Source organism: Fistularia commersonii, chromosome 15 (genome assembly GCF_037954325.1).
Source record: "Fistularia commersonii isolate RoL2024-O1a breed Wild chromosome 15, RoL_Fcom_v1.0, whole genome shotgun sequence".
In the NCBI taxonomy this organism is placed as follows: domain Eukaryota; kingdom Metazoa; phylum Chordata; class Actinopteri; order Syngnathiformes; family Fistulariidae; genus Fistularia; species Fistularia commersonii.
The window spans coordinates 2,341,283-2,360,732 of record NC_141298.1 but is presented as its reverse complement, the minus strand read 5'-3'; the positions used below and the strand labels follow the sequence as shown (position 1 = coordinate 2,360,732).

Here is a 19,450-nt window from a genome sequence, read left to right as displayed (position 1 = left end):
TAAATATTAGCTTAGCTCAGGCTCATCAATCCCACTCAAACAATTCATTGCAGCTCCCAGAAATGAGGTGTGTTAAATAACACGAGGACGTCAGTCAAGCACGATTAAACCACCGCCCGGCCCTTGTTGGCGCCAAAAACTTGTTCCTACTGTGGCCTTGTCGTACTGTCCTGGTCTGTCATTTAATTTTATTTTAATAAACACAGATAAATAGTTTGATCAAAGAAAAAAACAATTCTAAATGTTTGTTTTTTTTTTACATGTAAACACAACATCCCCGTTGCAGCGTCTCTGATCTGACGCTGACATGTAATTTTAATAGATATAATTCTAATGAAAAATATATGTTCCGCTCTTAATTTTGAATCTTTGTTTTTGTTTTAAGGAAATTGCTTTTCTTATTTTATTTATTTTATTAATTTCTTATATATATCTTAGGTAATTTCATTTTTAGCTGATTTATTTGGGGGGGGGGCATTATAACAAAATTATTGAAGACACTGTAAAGAAAAAGGTGATCAATTCAAATAATTATGAAATTAATAGAAAAAAGAAATGTACCAGTTCAGGGGGGAAAAAATAAACGAAACGCCGGGGGTCAAACTGAGTGTCAGATCAGGGAGGCTGGATTCAGTTTCTCACGTTGAGATGCTGTGTGTATGAGTGTGTGTGTGTGTGTGTGTGTGTGTGTGTGTGTGTGGAGGGGGGGCTGACCCCCGCCTGACCTCAGTGGTGTTTCCTGCCATCACTGAGGCACCTCGGATTCATGAGGGAGCATAAAGGACCTGACAACTTCGCCACCCGACACCGAAAGCACCGAAGTTTAGACGACGCACAGGGGACGCCGGCATTCAAGTTGGACTCCCATTATTTACCTCGAACGACGACAAACACCGGGTTTTCCTGCGCCCAAACCCCCGGGAGGAGCAGGTCAAGTGGAGGTGAGGGGTTAACACTACTTGGAGGAGGTAAATGACAATGGGGGGGGAGGGGTGACTCCAGTTCATCCAAGTGCAACAAAAAAAAAAAAAAGATGGTCCGTTAACACAACACTGATTATTGATATTATTCCCCCACCCGGTGGGGAAGGGGAGGGGGGCCGACACGTCACGGACACAAGCTTCACGACACAGAACACAACACAGTTCAGATGCAGCTCCGTCCTGCGGTACCACCGGGAGGCCGCCATCAGTCCCGCTGCCGCCTCTGGTTGAAGACACGAGGGCTCCAAAGTACTGGCCACAGGGATTCTGCAAACACCCGGATGCTCACGTCCGCCCGGCCCCTCCAGGCTCGCATGACGTGGGCCGGAGTACTGGCCCACATCTGCTCTTTTCTTTTTTTTTTCCCCCTCTTCCTCTTCTGGATTCCTTCTCCAAAACTTTAAGTGCAACACCTTGTCATGCTTTTTTTTTTTTTTTGTAAACTGTCGATGAGTGTGACTTTTTAGTACGTCTTCCTCTTGTTGTTGCTCTTTTTCTTCTTCTTCTACTTCGTCCTGCCAGCTGCTTGGTCCACAGCAATGTTCAGTTCAGTCAAAGAAAAACTGTGTGTGGGGGGGGGGAGTGAGGTTGGGAGAAAAAAAAAAAAAAAAAGGAAGCCGGGCTGCGTCCAATTTCTCGGCGGGCGCCTCTACCTGCCGAAGATGCTCTCATACTCGAGCAGGATGAGCTCCACGATCTGGTTCTGATAGACCATGTGGACCGCAATGTTTCCCGTCTCTGTCTCGGGCCGAAGCAGTGTCGGTCCAAACACGATAGCAACGCTCTGCGTGGTCATGCGGTTGGTTTCCCCGTGGTCGATCACCCTGGTGGATAAGGATGGCGAAAGTCACATTTATTTCAACATGAGTTTCACAAACGTTATGCCCTTCTAGTTTTAAAACACAGCTGCAGAACCCTACCGGGGTTATTTTTGAATAAATAATCAACAAATCAACAGATTTTGGGTTTGCATTGGTAACACCTATAAATCAGTTGGGGCCCTTCTCACAAACAGATCCAGGTATGTGTTTATTGGTGGTTTTCACAGCAGCTCGAGGCGTTCATCCGGTAAACTGCAGCCCTCCCCGGTTTGCGTCTCGAGGGGGGCTGCTGGAGACGGAGCCTTGCGATACCTTTTGCTCGTTGCTCCGGGCGGGGAGCATAATGGTCTTTTTAAATAGAACCTACATCTTCACATGCAGATGTGCAAAAAAAAAACCAAACAAAAAAAAAAAAACAATAACATATTCATGGAGGGGAGATCAAATCCACCCGCTGATGTACGTGGGACCTCGGCGTGCTGAATGTCACGCTATAAATTCCCAGGAAACGCCACTTCATAGGTGCCGAATTAAAGCAAACATGCTGCCATATAAATGCAAATTGGAAAAAGGCGGGCGAAATGTCATTGTGAACATATGATGTTGTGGCTGGCGGGCTGGCAATACACCCCGGCAACTGGCTGGGCTTGGTGTTTGCCCACGGGTTGATGTCTGACAAAAGGTAAATACGACTTTTTTGATGGTGAGATACCGCATATTGCTTCTGTTCGGGGGCGTTCGAAAGTCGGTATCGGGCCGAGGGGGGAGGGAGAGTCGGCGAACAACAGAGGGCCTCCGATACGGGAGCTACTTATTCAGGTCAATAAGCGATGATCGTTTATGATGAATATAAAGTAAATAACAAACGCTGAAATGGAGGCAATGTGGATTTCTGTGTGTGTGTGTTTGCCTGCAAGCACCTGCGTGGGCAGGAGAATTAATTAAAGTCTTCACGTGACTCACTGAAAAGTTCAGATCCCAGGAAGACGGAATATTTGATCGAATTTGATCAACTGAAAACGGCACACTGTGGTACTGCAGGGCAGTCCTGCTTACATGTCATTTCCTAGGAACTTTGGAAAATGAATTTTAAAAAAACACGACGATCTAAATAAAACCAAACAAAATGATGGAACCAATTCAAATAAAATAAAATCAAGTCAAAAAATGGCCAGAATTCTGGATCTTATCCTCGAGATTGAGTTTCAAATCAACGATTTTCGTGACGATTCTTAGTCAAGCATAATTTGTTTTTGCTGTTTTGTGTGTCCACATTTAAGTCATCTAAAATAATCATCACGACCTGTGATGCCAGTTATTTGAAGAATGTCGGTGGCTACTATTAGATGTAAGACTCGGGGGTTGAGTATAAAGGTGTCAAAATGAAGTCTCCAGGTTCATACTTGAGAATCCAGAACGTGAGTACACTTAAAAAAAAAAAACCTACAAGACAGACTTTTTTAAATACCCCTCAGACAGTCTTCTGATGGCTGAAGTTTTGTATTTATTATAGAAACAGGGGGCACAACAATTTCCTTCGGGATTAATAAAGTTGTTCTCATCTCATCTCATCATCTTACCTCCGCAGGTGTTTGAAGAGGACTTGCATTGTGTCCTGGTTCGGTTTTGGCAACTTCTTGATCAGGTCTTTGATCGAATTGACCCGGTGCTTGTGGTCCGAGCATTCTGGGGCAGAGAAAGAGGAAGACGGGTCAGGGGTGGTACGCGCACGAGCTGCCATCTTGTGGAAGAAACCACGCACACAGATGAATTAACAAAAAAAAAAAAAACAACAACACTAGAGTGTGAACTCCTGTGATTTTCTGATGTAAAGAGTGCATCAGGTTACTCACTAATAGCGTTAACAAAGTCGTTAAAGGTTCCGTATGTGAAGAGGGGCTCGGGAAGCTCCCTGAAGAACATCTTCAGGGCTCCGGTTGTGACGTGGATGTCCTCCCACTTGCTGTCGTTCAGATCCACCTTTTCATCTAAAGGCCGGGAAGGGGGTGGGGACGCGAACAAGTTGAGAGATCAGAAAGCGTGAGGGCGGCGTTGTTGTTGTTAAAATGTGCCGGGTGCCGAGGTCTGGATCGTACCGTGGTTCACCGCAAAGCGAAGCTTCTGTATCACCGCCAGGTTCCCGCTTACTCTGTACAAGCCGTCGATGTTGAGACCTGCAGGGTGTGGATGGGGGACAGACGTGACAGACCGACCGGGAAACTCCACCGAAAGATTGCGGGTGATGAAATGTTTCGCGACAGCTGAAATCTCGAGAGCTGCTACAAATCTGTCTTTTTCCAACTTAATCCTTTGCGGATGTTTGGCCGGTAAAACTAAATTAGAGTGGGTTGTTCTTTGCGATCCGAGGTCTTAAGTTTCAGATGGGTTTCATCAGGCTGTTACCTCGATTCGGGGGCACAGGAGCTCCTACCTGTATTCTCCACGTGCTCTATGCACATTTTGACAAAGTTGGGCACGGACGTGTTCTCCCGCTGGCACAGGTTGGTCAGGCTGCAGCCAAATACCTGATCTTTATTAAGAAAAACAGGGACAGGGTTGCTGAATGCTAAGCTTCCGTCTGCGGTTCCGCTCATACGCTCGGTGTGCCGTACCTTTAATGTAGCCTTTGTCTCGGACTGCCTGGTAGGTGGGCCGACGGGTCAGGAACTTCTTCAGCTTCATTCTGGTTTTCTTCTGGTCTGATGAGTCCATGCTGACAGAGGTCTTCATCACTGAGGAAAGGAAGGATTTCAAGCGTGCTTTGCCAGAAACAACCAAGTAGCGGGTGTGACAGATTTCCTGTTGTACTGAGTTACAAACAAAATTAGGTCGGGGGGTGCAAGATTCAGCGAGTTTTCTTCCGACAAGCCGTAAGACTGTTGAACTACAAATCCCCTCCGACTCCACGAATGTTTTCATACTCAGGAAAGTGAAATATAACACCATTTTCTCGCGGCGGGATATACACAATGTTTATATTAAAACTTATTGTTAAACTACATCTTAAAAATCTTGTGTGGAAGATGCGGTCTATTTTAAATGAGTCCCCACACTATAACACATTATGTGAAATTATCAGGACAAAATATGTACATTTTGTCTCTGCAATTGGCAATGATCGTTTATTGTGACGTATGTAAAAAAAGGGGGGGTGGGATTTGAATGACAATAAAAGATTATTTCTTTTGATCTTACATATTTATAGACAAAGTATGTAAATCAGGCAAATACTGAGGAGAGTTCATATAGACTTGAGTTTTATGTTGCTTTGTTTTTTAGAGTCACATAGCTACATTAGTCTGATGAGGATTTTCAAATAAAGGGGCACGGCCCATTTAGAGAAAGAAACCGAATGGAAATAAAAAACAAGAATCAAGAAGAATCTTTGGAGGCCAAATATTTATAAATATCTAATTCTTAATTCATACATTTTAATTTAGACTGTGCTGGTAACGGCATGAAGGGCATTTACGGGGTCCACATGGCGCACTTGAAGGAGCCAGAGCCAAACCAGTGATTCTACAAAGCTGTTAAATCTCCTGCAGCTTCACCCTCCCATCACATTGGGTTCTCTTGGCTGAAATTTGTCGCCACTGTTACACACAACTGATGTCTGCAAGGTATGAGCCCTCTGGGGTTTCTTTGGTTTCTCTCAGGAGCTGAGAATTGTGTAGCGTGAAATGGAGACGTGGGTCTCGCGCCTCACCTCGGTTCTTCTTTGAGTCCCTCTGGTCTTTCTCCCTGTCTTGTTTCTCTGCTCCCGGGGACTCCGGCATGTCCTCCTCGATGGCCTCGTCTGACTCCCATGCCTGGACACGAGGACACACCATGGTCAAGATAAAATTGCATGGTTTTAGAAGACACCTTTTCACCTATGAAGTCACCGGTTATCAATCTTTTAACACGTAGATAATTTTAAGGTTTTAATGATATATAGTTCAGCAGCCAACTGTGATTGTTCTGAATTCAAACCATTGAGATCCATGCAATAATGCACTTTATTTTGTATTATCTATAATGAATATACACACGCACACATATATATATATATATATATATATATATATACACTGCTCATAAAAATAAAGGGAACACTTAAAAAACACATACTAGATCTAAATGAATGAAATATTCTTGTGAAATACTTTGCTCTTTACACAGTTGAATGTGCTGACAACAAAATCACACAAAAATTATCAATGGAAATCAATTGTATCAACCATGGAGGTCTGGATTAGGAATCACACTCAAACTTAAAGTGTAAAAACAAACTCCAGGCTGATCCAACTTTGATTTAATGTCCTTAAAACAAGTCAAAATGAATCTGTGTTGCTTCCTGAGTGGACACTATGATTTCACAGAAGTGTGATTGACTTGGAGTTACATTGTGTTGTTCAAGTGTTCCCTTTATTTTTTTGAGCAGTATATATATATATATATATACATATATGTTATGAATATAACTCAGCATAAATTTATTATCTAAATTCACATATCTTGCCAGCCTCTGACCTCTACCCCAAACAACAAGTAACGAAACCCGTGATTTTCGATTCTACAACACGTACGGTAAATACCGCTGAGAGTTTTGGCTCCGCTCGGGTATAATATTGCTGACTTCCCCATTTACAGTGTTGGAAAGCCTGTCTGCTTTGTAACAGCATTCTCCGGGAGGTTTGAGAGGGATCGCAGCGGAATGAAATGCAATTAATTTGGGATATGAAACAACAACACGAATGACAGCATATATGCTATGATGCTGTATATAGGGGTGTCAGACGATCAGATGTCACTCCCTGACGAGTGTTAGTGTTGTTTTGTTAATGTTAGGTGACCCAGTCCGCTTACGTGTGTGTTGATGGCCTCCGTCAGGGCCCGGTACCAGTCGTTTATGACACTGTCGATCTCTGACTGGATCAGCAGCTCAGATCCCTGCCTGGTCTTTAGCTAGGAAGCAGAAAAAAAAAGAGGAAAATCAAAGTTGAAAATCTGTGTTTTGAACAAAAACGCCCGGTGACAGCACATTATATGAACATGCCTCGATGACGTGCTTCTTGCTGGACTTGTCCTTGGAGGCCCACTCCACTGAGCCACCACGCAGGTCAATGGTGAACTCCGGCTTGGACTGGTTGCTACCAAACTTCTGAAACACAGGGACGCTTAGTTGACAGTAGCAGAGCTGCACAAAGCGGCCTGTGTGTGTGTATTTATGTGTGTGTGTGTGTGTGTCAGAGCTTTGTATTTACAGATGCTGAACCACTAAATGCTGTTTGTTCAGGATAAGAATAATTAAAAGCACAGACGGTACATCTAATTCGACGATTGCATTCTGTTTAGAAAAGGAGGGGGGAAAAAAACAATGTTAGTTTGGTTAATGATGTTATAAGCAGATTAAATGGGGGCTGTGGCGGAAAGTTTCGTTCTGATTTATTGGTTGTTTCATGATAGAAATGGACAAAGCTTGTTAATATCACCCCACTGCAAAAATTAATTGTCATCAAGATGCTTTCTGGTTAATAATGTTGTCCCACAAACAGATTTAGTAAACTGTAATATTAATAAAAAAAATCTACCACGTGCTATTGAGACTGTTGTAACACACCAGCACATGGATTTGGTGAACCACGTGATACATTTCTACTCGAAAATAATGAAGAAGGTGTCGGGACTGAAGGCGCTAATGATGTGAGACTTTCTCATGTGATTGCGAGGTGCGCTCCTATGAAGATTCCTCGAGAGCAACAATCTGACTCCACGCCAAACAGGGTCTGGGATTTAACCTGCTGGATGGCAGCTGTTTGGGAGGAGGCGCGTTGTGTCGAGTTTTCATCACTCAGACATTTGTCTCCATGCAGCTTTGTGTTGGCTGACGATGGCTTTGAACATTTCAATGAATGCAAATAGTCTTAAACTGGTTCCTCTGACCAGCGCGGGGCACTTTTACCAACTTTTTCTACTCAAATTTTCCCCACATTTCCCCCCTTCAGCCATACAGCCAATAGAAAGTTACTGTGACACACTACCGAAACAAAAACCTTATCTAAATTCTACTATTTAAGTGGCAGACACCGTTAAGAAAATAAAAGGTGCCTGTTTAATTCTTGTCACGTCACATTAAAATTATACCCGGTGATAGGTGCCAGAAGTTGGGTGACGGCATGCAATGCAGATGTGAGACAGCTCTCAGAAACAGCGTTTATAAAACTAAATATAAGTTTATGATTCACTAGAATGCTAAAGATTTTGCAGTTTATACAATCAAAAATTAAGTTTGAGAAGCAAAATGCTGACGCTGCTATTTTTTGAACAATATTATGTGCCGTGTTCCCAATGCATGGAAATTAAAACTATTATCGGGATTTCAGCTAGATCGGCTAACATTATCGACTCAAGATTCAAACGAAAAAGGCAATCGGGCGGAGGCAGAAGTGAGGGAGAGGGAAGAGGCAGTCAGGGAAGCAACACATGCAGAGAGGAGGGACATACAGCGGCCGCCTGTACAGGCCGACAGTTCACATAGGAGACAGCAGGGCGGGGCTTGACTGAACGCTTCCAGGTGCTAAGGAGAGTGAGGAGCAGCTCTGGGATGGAGCCGCTGCGGTAATACGACTTGAGGAAAAGGAAAGGAGAGAGCAATAAACAGAGGATGGCTACAGTCACAGCACAGGTGGGGATGAAGACTGACAATGCACAGGGAGGAGAGAAATAACAGGGATGAAGGGAATATTTAGAAGGAAAAAAACATGGGGAGGGGAGCATACAGGTCTATGGGATACATACCCAGCTAGTGCTGGCCCCCTGACCCTTAGCAAAGAGCAGGGAGGAGCCCTGCAGCACCGTCCATGAGGACGTCCAGTTCTTCCTGCGGCAGAACAATTAAACAAAAGGCCCTCGGTTAGTGGATGTGAGAGCTGAACATTCAAGGCACTGTGAGCGGCTCGATCCCCACCTGACTTTCTTTCCGTTTTCTGTGATTTTGGTGACGTTGAGGACGCCGCATTTCTCCGAGGGCTGCGGAAGGAAAGACAGGCCGGTTAAGCGCCTGCAGGAGCATGCGGCGACAAATGGAAGCTGAGCGCTGGAGCCTGTTTGGACCTCTGGTCCCACATCCCGTCACAGGAGGTTGATTCAAAGTGTGTATTAACTAAAAAACCTCAGTGAACAACACTGCCTAGATATTTTTCCCTGAGCTCTCTTAAATTTCCTCGGACATGATGGATGTTGGAAAGCTGTACTGTGTCTTGTCAGGCGGCTAAGATACAGGGGTGATACAAACTTTTCTCTTTAAAAAATGAACACACACGCACACTTTCTACATTTTACGATAATTTCTTCCAGGCTATTAGATGAATGAAAAAAATTGAAAGTATATCTTCGTTAAAAGTTGTTAAAATACGGATAAATAGAAAAAAAACGGGCTAAAAAGCCCTGTTAACACCGGTAAGCACTGTGTCCGAGAAGCTAATGGAACTAGCATAGGCCGAGCTGGTGGCTGTCGTATCTGTAAATCACCAGCAGATGGCAACCTAGAGCTAATGTAACATTTACACGTCTGTAGTTATGCTGTTTTTTTTTTTTTTAATAATTGTGAGCCTCTCGGTGAAATGAGACACAAAATGGATGCGGTGTGCAACATGCAGTAGTCGACAGGTATGAGAAGACGAGCAAAAACACCAAACAAACAAACAAAAAGGTGGTGTTCGGGTGCCGGTGTAAGCAGAGCCGTGAGTGCCATACTAACAGTCGAAGGGTGTTTAGGAGATGACGGGCAGGAGTCAGAGTCTGGAGGGCTCTGCTTGGTCGCCGGAGCACTCTCCTGGCAACGAGAGGCATGAAATGGTGAGTTTTCGAAAACTACGAAAGCTACCTGGTCAACTACACAAACAATGTGAGGAGGATCAGTCAGAGGTTAGTGAGGAGAGGAGAAACGGTTCAGAGCCAGCGGAGGAATCAGATGGAGTTGCATGATCAGGGTTAAAGAAAAGATAGCGCTTGATTTTTTTTTTGTCAGTGTGTTTTTTTACAGGCGGAGAAATGTGTGGATAATTTCAAAAGTATATTGTGGTTGCGGCCAATCAGTGACAAAGTGAACAATGGGTTCACCGTCAGGCAATCAGAACTGAGATCGTGTCAGGATTTAAAAAAATGTAAAAAAAAAAAAAAAAAGATCTAGGGACGACGAGGAGGTACCAACTTTATCGCGATAAAGAGAAAGACGAAATCTCTTCCTGCGCGGGTCGGAAGTTAACCGCCAGAGTTTGAATGAGAGCTGCAACAAATCCACGATACCATTAGCCTTCTCCTCGCAGGACCACATGATCAGACGGAGGTCTGGCAACATTTGGCACTTTTTCTAATATTCTTACACCAACTTAGATAAAAACCCATCGCCATGGAGACTCTATGAGTATATTGAAAAATGACAATGTCGTGAACATTTCAGTACCATTAAGAGGGGACAAACAATTCCAACATCATTCACGGGAATTGAACCAGGAGCTTCCCGGTCATGGACGAAATGTAGAAGTTTCAATAACTCACTTTGTTTCAATCAAGGCATTTTCTAAAACTAATTTGAGGAAAATAAATGTAAATACTATGGATTCAGAATGAGGTAGATTTTAAATGTATGGAATAAGTTAAGTAAAGGGCCATTTAGAAATATTCTTTCCAGTAAATCCTTAAGTCCTAAATGACATTTTAACCCATTGTCCAAGTGTCCGTTTCTGCGGTTTATCATCCTGGGGGAATGTTTTAAAGCTGATGGTTGCATAATACATAATCTGGAGGACAGGGAATTCACACAGGTGTTAAGAAGCAAGATGCGGACTGAGGTTTGGACCCGTCCCCATTTTACATGCCGAGAGTTAAGAGCGTCTGAAACAGCCAATCGGTGGGCGGGTAAAGAAAAGTGTGACGAGGCAGTTGAAATTCACATGTAAATTGGTATCTGTTTTGAAATGGAAAAAGGTGCTTCCTTCGGTCTTGAGTTAAATGTCCTGTTTGACAAACAATTTCAACTGGAATCCAAGATCTGCTGATAGGCAATGGAGGAAAAATTAACTGACTGTATTGTCGCAAAATAAAAAAAGCACATTATAATGTGATGTGTGATTCTCTGCGCTAATTTGTTGACAACTTATCCGGTGCTTACGCTTGGAGACATAATGTTCAGTAACCTAGCAGCGGTTGTTGTCTTGTTTTTAAAACCCCTTTGTTGCTGGACCCACGTTCCTACCTTGTCATTGAGATCTAGGACGTAGGTGCTGTGCCTCCACTTGGTGAGAACAATGGGCTCTTGCTGCTTCCTCTCCAGGCTGCGACTCTTGGGAACCTCGCCGGACTGCGGGGAGATGTTGTACTGCGGGGCGACAACAGACGGCAGAGCTGATGTTTAGGAGTTTACCATTGGGGTTCACAAGTGGACCCCTTCCTTTTCTCCCTTCCACCCTACCTCTCCTTTCACAGTCCACAGCACCATTGAAGAGTCACCATTGGAGACTACAGTTTCCTGAGCGACCTGCCGTCCGAGCTGATGGCCGATCACTCTGAGAATGGAACTGTCTATTCTAATCCGCTCTAACGCCCCGAGATTAGGAGCCGATGAGCCATTAATAGTCTGTCACCTGGATCCCCGACCAAACAAGGTTCCTCTTGGAGACTCTCGAATGGTCACTCATTTAAAATAACAAGGCTGCTTGCCTTGTTGGATGCAGGGTTCTGATATTGGAATCTGTTCTTCGGCTCCAACACGTATTGCCAAGAATATTGTGATCCGAGCAATGTGTTAAAAGTGAAATTTTAGTTTTTTTAGTTATTTTTACAGTATTAAACAGTAGTTTCCAATCATTTTATAAAGTGAAGCAGGAAACAGTTTGGAAGATTTAGCAAAAAAAAAGATCAATATTTGACAAACAACTTGAGAAAATGCTTAAAAATGGAGAAGAAATTGGCTAAAAATGGTCAGCAAGTACAAGATAGACATCACCTAAATACTGGTGATAAAGGACCTTAATCTTGTAATGGTAATAACAAGATTGTCCTAAAAGAAAATTGCATGCCTGCTTTGAGAACCGAACAATGACCAGCTGCTGCACTGCTCAGGGGATTAACATCTTTACTGATTGTCATCCGCAAATTTTGCAAAAAAATAAAAAATACCTATCATCTGAGGGATTTCTGAACGGGTTCGGAATTGTAGGATGTAATTTGTGAAGCCCTTTTTTTTTTACCTTTGGCAGTTCCCACTCTGATCTGGACCCGTCTGCGCTGTAATAGTAGGGCCGGCCTTGTTCATCCATGTGTTTTATCCACTGCGAGCAAACAGAACAATCAACTTCCAGGAAAAGAAACCAGGCCTGGGGGAGGATACGGGAGCTACATGCTGGCGACTCCCAATAATGCAAGGATTCCTTAAATGTCCCAATTTGTTTCAGGGCCTTTGTGATGACATTAGACTTAAAAAAAACAAAACGCTATGCACAACAGTCCCACCAAAAAAATTAGAAAGGAAATGTAAAAGATCAAATGTTTACCCCCACCCCCCAAAAAATATCCAAAACAGACAAATTATCAAGTCTTTCTGTAGTTTTAAAGAATTCCCTTGGCCCTACTCTAGCCTCTTTTCATAAAAATTTAGTCTTTGGAGACTTCAAAAAGTTATTTCTGATTGTTGTTTTTCTATGTGTTTATCATGTTCTAAACTCGAGAACTAAGGTGTAGAACTATCGCAGATAGATAACTTCCACAAACCCCAAAATAATAAGAGGGCGGCACAAATGACACACCTTCTCCTGTGTGTATTCAGAAACGTAGAGTGTGTGTCCGTGCTCGTCCAGCTCCTCCAACCAGCCTCTGGGAGACGATCCGTACTGGCTGTCTGACTGGCTGGAGTGGGTGCTGTGGCAGTTTTCCTCTGAGGACAGCGGCTGGGCAGGCAAAGGTGAGGAGACAAGACACGTGAGATGCAGCTTAGAAAGAATGCAGAAGCGATTAAAATGTCTGCAGAAACCAGTGGAATATATAAATATAATTTCTCTGTTACATAAAAGGTATTTACTGTGCTCTTTGGTCACTTTGATTAAGCTTAACATATTAGCTGGGGTGAATTCGCTGCTCTTTGTTTTTTATATTATTTGCGTGTATTTTTTATGCCTTTAAATCCACTTCAGTTACTCACTTATCATGGTGTAACTTTCTGACTGAGAAAACTCTGCTGTTGCTCTCTATATTCAAATTAAATATATTTATCCATTTCAGGTTTTGTGCTGTTAAATCTCTGCCATCCTTTCACCTCAGTACTAGTAGATTTTATCTGTGTTTATTTTACACTCTTTTGTTTCATGTTTGTTGTGCACTTTATTGTTATTATTTTGTTAATTTCCTATCACCGTTGGAAAGTGAGAAACGTCATCTCGATTCCACTGTATTTCTAGTCCATGTGGAATAACTGACAATAAGGCTGACTTTGTTTTACACAAAATACTGTAACATTTTTCAGCGCTCTTGACAGTATTCAGGTGAACAATATTCAGGAATTAGTCTATTAGAGGAACAGCACATGTTAAATGTTTTGGAGAGGTCAGAGAAACCAGACTAAGATGGTTCTGTCATTTAGAGAGGAGGGATAGTGAATATATTGGTAGACGAATGCTGGAATTGGAGCTGTCAGGCTGGAGGTCTTGAGGAAGACCAAAGAGAAGATTTATGGACGTAGTGAGAGAGGATATGAAGGTAGTTGGTGTGAAAGAGGAGGATACAAAGGTACAAAGGATGTTACAAAGGTACAGTGGCATGTTATTTCACTCATTTGAATTAAAAGAATAGATAAAGAAATAAAAAAGAAGAGTGTATTGCTATTCCGACATGTAACATTGTTTGATTGAGGGGAAATAACAGATTAACATATAATTTAATAAATAGCATTTGACAAGTTTGGCCCATTTTGGTCCTCAATGTCAGAAACCTGCTCAGAGCACTTTTTTATTTATTTTTTCTGAAATCAGAGAACTGAGGGTCATTGTTGCTATTCTGATGAAATGCGACAACAGGGATCAAACAATGTATTCAGTTCTGAAAAGATCTGTGAACAATTCGGGTCAATGGGAAATACTGTGAAAACACAAAGAAAGTTCTCCTGATTGAGAATTGAGTGCCGCTCACTAATTTTGACATTATGGGAACAGGAGGAGAAAATGATCCATCAATAATAAAAAGACATACGTCAGCTTGTGTAAATTTAAGTAATTCTTACTCTATTTTGATTGCAGGTAAGAACTCCAAAGCTCTAGTTTCGTATTAATAAATGAATAGTATTTACCAGGGGTTTTGATGGTGGGGAAAAGGACCACCGAGGGGGTTGCCAAACTGGCTGATCAGTTGTCATTTTCTCAAAATGATCAGCAATTGCATTGTAGAGTCTCTTTCCATGTTTTGCGGGAAAAAAATAATAATAAAGAAATTAATTTAAAATTCTGCATGGAATTCTGTCTTTAAAAGATATTTGCTGGTATCTTAATTTTTAATTCTTAAATGTATTTATTATATTTTCATTTAAGCCAAGAAATACATTAGAACAATGATTTGAATTTAAAAATAAGCAAAAATAAGAAATTATACAAATTAACAACAATAGCATTGAGAGCGGCCTGAGTCAGGCGAATATGTGAGGTTTTTTTTAACCTCTGGTTTTTGGGTCTGAAACCTGGTTCAGGAACTAAATGCATGGAAAACAATGGTTCTTCTGACTTATGTAATATTGTGATGCACCTAAACACCACACGGAGGCACTGTTTGCCAGTTAGAAAATCCCCACCTGTCACAACACCACAATTCCCTATATCGAAAACCCAGGAGACGCCCGAATCCGGTGTCTGCGCAGGAAATCATGGCCTGCGGTCAGCTGTCAATTTCACAACCCAGGCTGGGCGTGAACATCCCTCACCTCGCTCTCTACCATGCCCTGGCTGTCTCCTCGGGTGCTGCTGGTGCTGCTGCTGGTATCCCGGGTGCGAGGCGGCTTCCAGGTACGCTCTCCGGTGGCCCGGTTGTAGTAGAAATGCCTGCCACTCAGGTCTTTGTGGGTCTCCCAGTCTCCCAGGATGTGCAGGGGAGAGCCGGTGGGGATGGGCGGCAAACTGGACTGGGAGATTTTCAACTCCTGGAGGTTGGTGTAGACCGGAGAGTCCGACCGGCCTGGACCTGAAGGAGAGGTTGTCTGGAGGAAAGAAGAGACAGAACAGATATCAGTCTGAGAAGGCAGTTTTTTGCTTTTTATTCAAAGTGTTAATTATCGATGTTACATGATTAAATACGTCAATGAGTTAACCATTAAGGTGAAAGGCCTCCATTCCTCGGTGTAAGGAAAAGGAGATCATTCAAGCAATTATGAATAAAATCAGTAAGTAAATAGTCAACAGTGCTTCCTTCTAGCAAACAATATAAAATGTCAGAAATGTAATGTAACACAGTAATGAATGTGAACCTGTTTGGACAGAATCAATGCAGACGCTCTGCCGAGATGTTTCGCGTAAGGCTCAGATATCTGGCAGCGCCAAAGGTCACTCGACGAAAGAGAGAAAGCCCCGTTTCCATGGCTACGACATGGCGTATCTTAGGATCTTGTGAAAAATATTTGGGCGATTTTGGAGCGGCGAGGTCTCGCTGACTTCGGCAGACAGTACATTTGGAGGATATCAAAGCACGTCCGAGTGGGGGGAGTCAAATTGGACCCTGATGAGACTTCCTGTCACTTGTGGAATTATCATTTAACATCTGAAGCGGTGGAAAGGTCTCAGCAGTATTCAGCTGATTTCACTTTGTTTCTGTTTTTGGCTCAGCGGGTGGCGACGTGCCAAGTGCAGGAGGGAAGTCTTGGATGAACTTGTGTTTTTTTTATGTAGTTTGAGGGATTATGTGTTAAAGACAAAGTCAAGGTGGGTGATGGAGCCAGGCCCATGAGTGGGGCTCAGGTAAAACTAAATTCTACTCAGACAAACCAAACCTGTATTCACCTAAGATGAATACCACAGACTGATGCGTCAGATTTCGCAGAAGTTAAATCAGGATGTGGTCGTGTGGCATTCACAGCGACCCAGGAAATAATTCAGCAATCATTTTAGTAGCGTTAAAAGGATAAATACAACTGCGTAAACTCATTAGATTTTTAAATCAAACTTTTAAATCAATTCCATAATAATGCTGAAAAGCAATTTAGAGTCACAATTTAAGACCTGACATCTTCAAATCTATATATTATCTGATTTCTATGAACCTTTTCGGATGATAAATTAAGTCCAACCTAAAAAAGTTGTGCTTCTGGTGTTTTAAAAGGGATCTGGCTCGCTGTCCACTTGGACCTATGGAGCACACACTGAATAGTAGAGATGTCCAGTGTTCTCTTTTTTTACTTCAAAAAAGAAAGAATAAATAGGTTGCGCTATTTTTAATGACGCAAAGTCTTATGTAATGCACCATATGGTGAAAGGAAAAAAAGCGAAATGTTCAATTGATCTGGACATCAAGTTATTTCAACAGATGCTGCTCGTCTGCAACTCATGTTCACGGCCAGGAAGCGAGCGGTCACAAGGCCGGCCGGCATTGCCTGTCAGTGTCTGGTGGAAAGTTGCCAGCTGGACAACAGGGATGTAAACTGTGACGCTATGTCAACCGATCCGTCTGTGTGGGCTGAGTGGATGCTTGCCTGAATTCACCTGGCATTCGACACTGTGAAAATACTGGCAGCATTAAAAAACGGCGGTATACAATATTCACAGTTTCCACGTGTGTATCTAGGTTGCTTTGCATCCGGGGCTGCATAGAAATACCTCGTCGCCTTCCTCCCCTGCTGTTGGATGACCTCGCGACTGCGTAAATGTGCAGCGCATGGCGAGAAGTGGGACACCGACGGGCCCTATGTGTCCCCACCAACACACACTCTTTCCTCTCTGTCCCTCTGGGTGTGTGACAGACTAGCTGAAAGTACGGTGAAACTGGAAACGACTGCCATGACTGGGGCAAGCCAGATCGCGCTCAACTTTACGTAGGCGAGAACGTGCAAAAAAAAAAAAAAAAAAAAAAGAAACGGTGGTGAAAGTATGACCTTCCTCCGGCAGCGTGGTTCCTGTATTTGAACTCTACTGGCCACTGACAGACGTGTTTGCAGAAAAACTGGCTGAGTCCAGGGATCTAAATTTAACCTGAATGATACGTGTGTATCACTGGAGCTCCGGAAAGATTATACCACTGATTAGGGGCGACATTCAATGGCTTCGCCCTGCAATCTGTCATTCACCTGAACAATAACAGATTTAAAGATAAAGCTGGGGACTCAATATCATGTTGTTAGACCGATTGGGTGAACCCTGAATTGACATTTACATCCTGTGTCTTGCCAAGGTTTTTTCCATATACTTTTTCACCTGAATGTATGCGGACTTACATTTACATGGGTATATTCAATCGATCCATTGTCTGCCACTTATCCTGCACTCAGGGTCGCAAGGGATACTTGAGCCTATCCCAACTGTCAATACGCGAGAGGCTGGGTACACCCTGGACTCGTCGCCAGTCAATTCATAGCCACATATACAAACATAAAACATTCACTCACTCATCTAGGGCAAATTTTTCCAATTAACCTGCTGCATGTTTTTGACTGTGGGAGGAAACTGTAGAACCCACAGGAAACCCACGCACACACAGAGAGATTGTGCTGTGAGGCTGAAGCGCTAACCACTGCACCACCGTGCAATCTACATCATCTTCTTCTTATTCACCTTTCAGGTTTTCCCTTCAGGGGTTGACACAGCGAATCGACCTTCCCCATCTAACCCTATTCTCTGTATCCCCCTCTCTCACACCAACTACCTTCATATCCTTTCTCACTGCGACCATAAATTTTCTCCTTGGTCTTCCTCGAGGCCTCCTGCCTGGCAGCTCCAATTCCAATGTCTTGCTGGGAAATTCATTCCTCTCCTTTCCGGCGCATACATCCACCTCTCTAGAATTTCCTCAACCTGTTCTCTGCTCTCACAACAGATCACAATGTCATCTGCAAACATCATGGCCCATGGAGATTCCTGTTGAACATCATCTGTCAGCCTGTCCATCACCACAGCAAACAAGAGGGGGCTAAAAGCTGATCCCTGATGGAGTCCCACCTCCACCTTGAACTTCTCTATAACCCCTACAGCACACCGCACCACCGTCTCACAGCTAGCATGCATGTCTTGCACCAGTCTAACATACTTCTCGCCCACTCCAAATTTCCTCAAGTTCAGGTTTATACAATGCCAGAGCTCCTCTCTTGGCACCCTGTCGTGCTTTTTCTAGGTCTACAAAAACACAATGCAGCTCCCTCTGGCCTTCTCTGTACTTACTATCTATTAGCATTCTCAAAGCAAATACAGCATCTGTAGTACTCTTTCTAAGCATGAAGCCATACTGCAGTTAACAAATGCTGTATTCTGCTCTCAGTCTAGTTTACACTACTCTTTCCCATAACTTCATTGTATGGCTCATCAACTTTATCCCTCTGTAGTTGCAGCAATTCTGCACATCCCCCTTATTTTTGAAAATGGGCACCATCACGCTTCTCCATTCTTCAGGTATCTTCTCACTCTCTAAGATCCTGTATAATAATCTGGTCGGTAAACTCTATCGCTGCCTCTCCGAGACACTTCCACACCTCCACGGGTATATCATCAGGACCAACTGCATTTCCACTCTCCATCCTCTTCAATGCCTTCCTCGCTTCACTTTTACTAATCTCTTCAACTTTGTGAAATACAATTGTCACCTCTTCTACCCTTGCCTCTCTTTCCTTTTCCACATTCATCAAGTCTCCAAAGTACTCTTTCCATCTTCCAATCACTCTTCTCGCATCTGTTAATACATTTCCCTCTCTATCCTTAATCACCTAGACTTGTTGTACATCCCTCTGCTACGCCAACCTGTATAGATCATTCTCTCTCTCCTTACTGTCCAGCCAAGCATACAAGTCATCATACGCCCTTTGTTTTGCCTTTATTACCTCTATCTTTAATCTATGATGTACCTCTCTGTACTCCTGTCTGCTCTCTTCAGTCCTCTCAGTGTCCCACTTCTTTGCTTACCCCTATCTCTGTATATACTCCTGCAGTTCCTTATTCCACCACCAAGTCTCCTTATCTGCTTTCCTTGACACACCAAGTTCTCTCCAAGCTGTCTCCCTAATAACATTGACTGTGGTTGTCCAATCATCTAGAAGCTCTCCCTGACCACTCAGAGCCTTTCTGAACTCCTACCTGAAAACTACACAACACTCCTCCCTTTCCAACTTCTAACACCTTGTCCTCCGCACTGCCTTTGTCCTCTTGAGCTTCCTTTTCACCAGATTCATCCTACAAACCACTATCCAATGCTGTCTGGCTACGCTCTCATCTACAACTACTTTGCAGTCACTGATCTCTTTCAGGTTACCTCGTCTATACAAGATGTAGCCAGACCCAAGATGCATGCTCCTACCTCCACACTTATAAGTTACCCTATATTCCTGTCTTTTCTGGAAAAAAGTGTTCACTCCAGCCATTTCCTTCCTTTTTGCAAAGTCTACTGTGCCGCCTACATGGGCATATCCAATACATGTAAATTAATAAAAGACGATAG

The 19,450-nt window shown here is 43.2% G+C and overlaps 1 protein-coding gene across 7 annotated transcripts in view; it reads right to left on the bottom strand.

Annotated features, from left to right (window-relative positions):
* Positions 1–570: 570 nt before the first annotated feature.
* arhgap12b (Rho GTPase activating protein 12b) overlaps positions 571–19,450 on the bottom strand; it is a 63,946-nt gene continuing 45,066 nt past the window's right edge. The window contains exons 3-19 of one of the 7 annotated variants that reach the window (XM_086160129.1): positions 14,748–15,020; positions 12,592–12,732; positions 12,037–12,117; positions 11,043–11,165; positions 9,546–9,620; positions 8,754–8,815; positions 8,585–8,666; positions 8,291–8,413; positions 6,843–6,947; positions 6,653–6,751; positions 5,511–5,613; positions 4,417–4,536; positions 4,236–4,334; positions 3,901–3,978; positions 3,658–3,792; positions 3,385–3,490; positions 571–1,807 (exon numbers count right to left, since the gene is read on the bottom strand). In XM_086160129.1, the coding sequence (XP_086016255.1) occupies positions 1,633–1,807; positions 3,385–3,490; positions 3,658–3,792; positions 3,901–3,978; positions 4,236–4,334; positions 4,417–4,536; positions 5,511–5,613; positions 6,653–6,751; positions 6,843–6,947; positions 8,291–8,413; positions 8,585–8,666; positions 8,754–8,815; positions 9,546–9,620; positions 11,043–11,165; positions 12,037–12,117; positions 12,592–12,732; positions 14,748–15,020 (1,980 nt within the window). In that variant the 3' untranslated portion in view covers positions 571–1,632. The remainder of the gene's footprint in view (positions 1,808–3,384; positions 3,491–3,657; positions 3,793–3,900; positions 3,979–4,235; positions 4,335–4,416; positions 4,537–5,510; positions 5,614–6,652; positions 6,752–6,842; positions 6,948–8,290; positions 8,414–8,584; positions 8,667–8,753; positions 8,816–9,545; positions 9,621–11,042; positions 11,166–12,036; positions 12,118–12,591; positions 12,733–14,747; positions 15,021–19,450) is intronic. The other 6 variants (XM_086160130.1, XM_086160132.1, XM_086160133.1 and 3 more) reach the window with 6 other exon arrangements.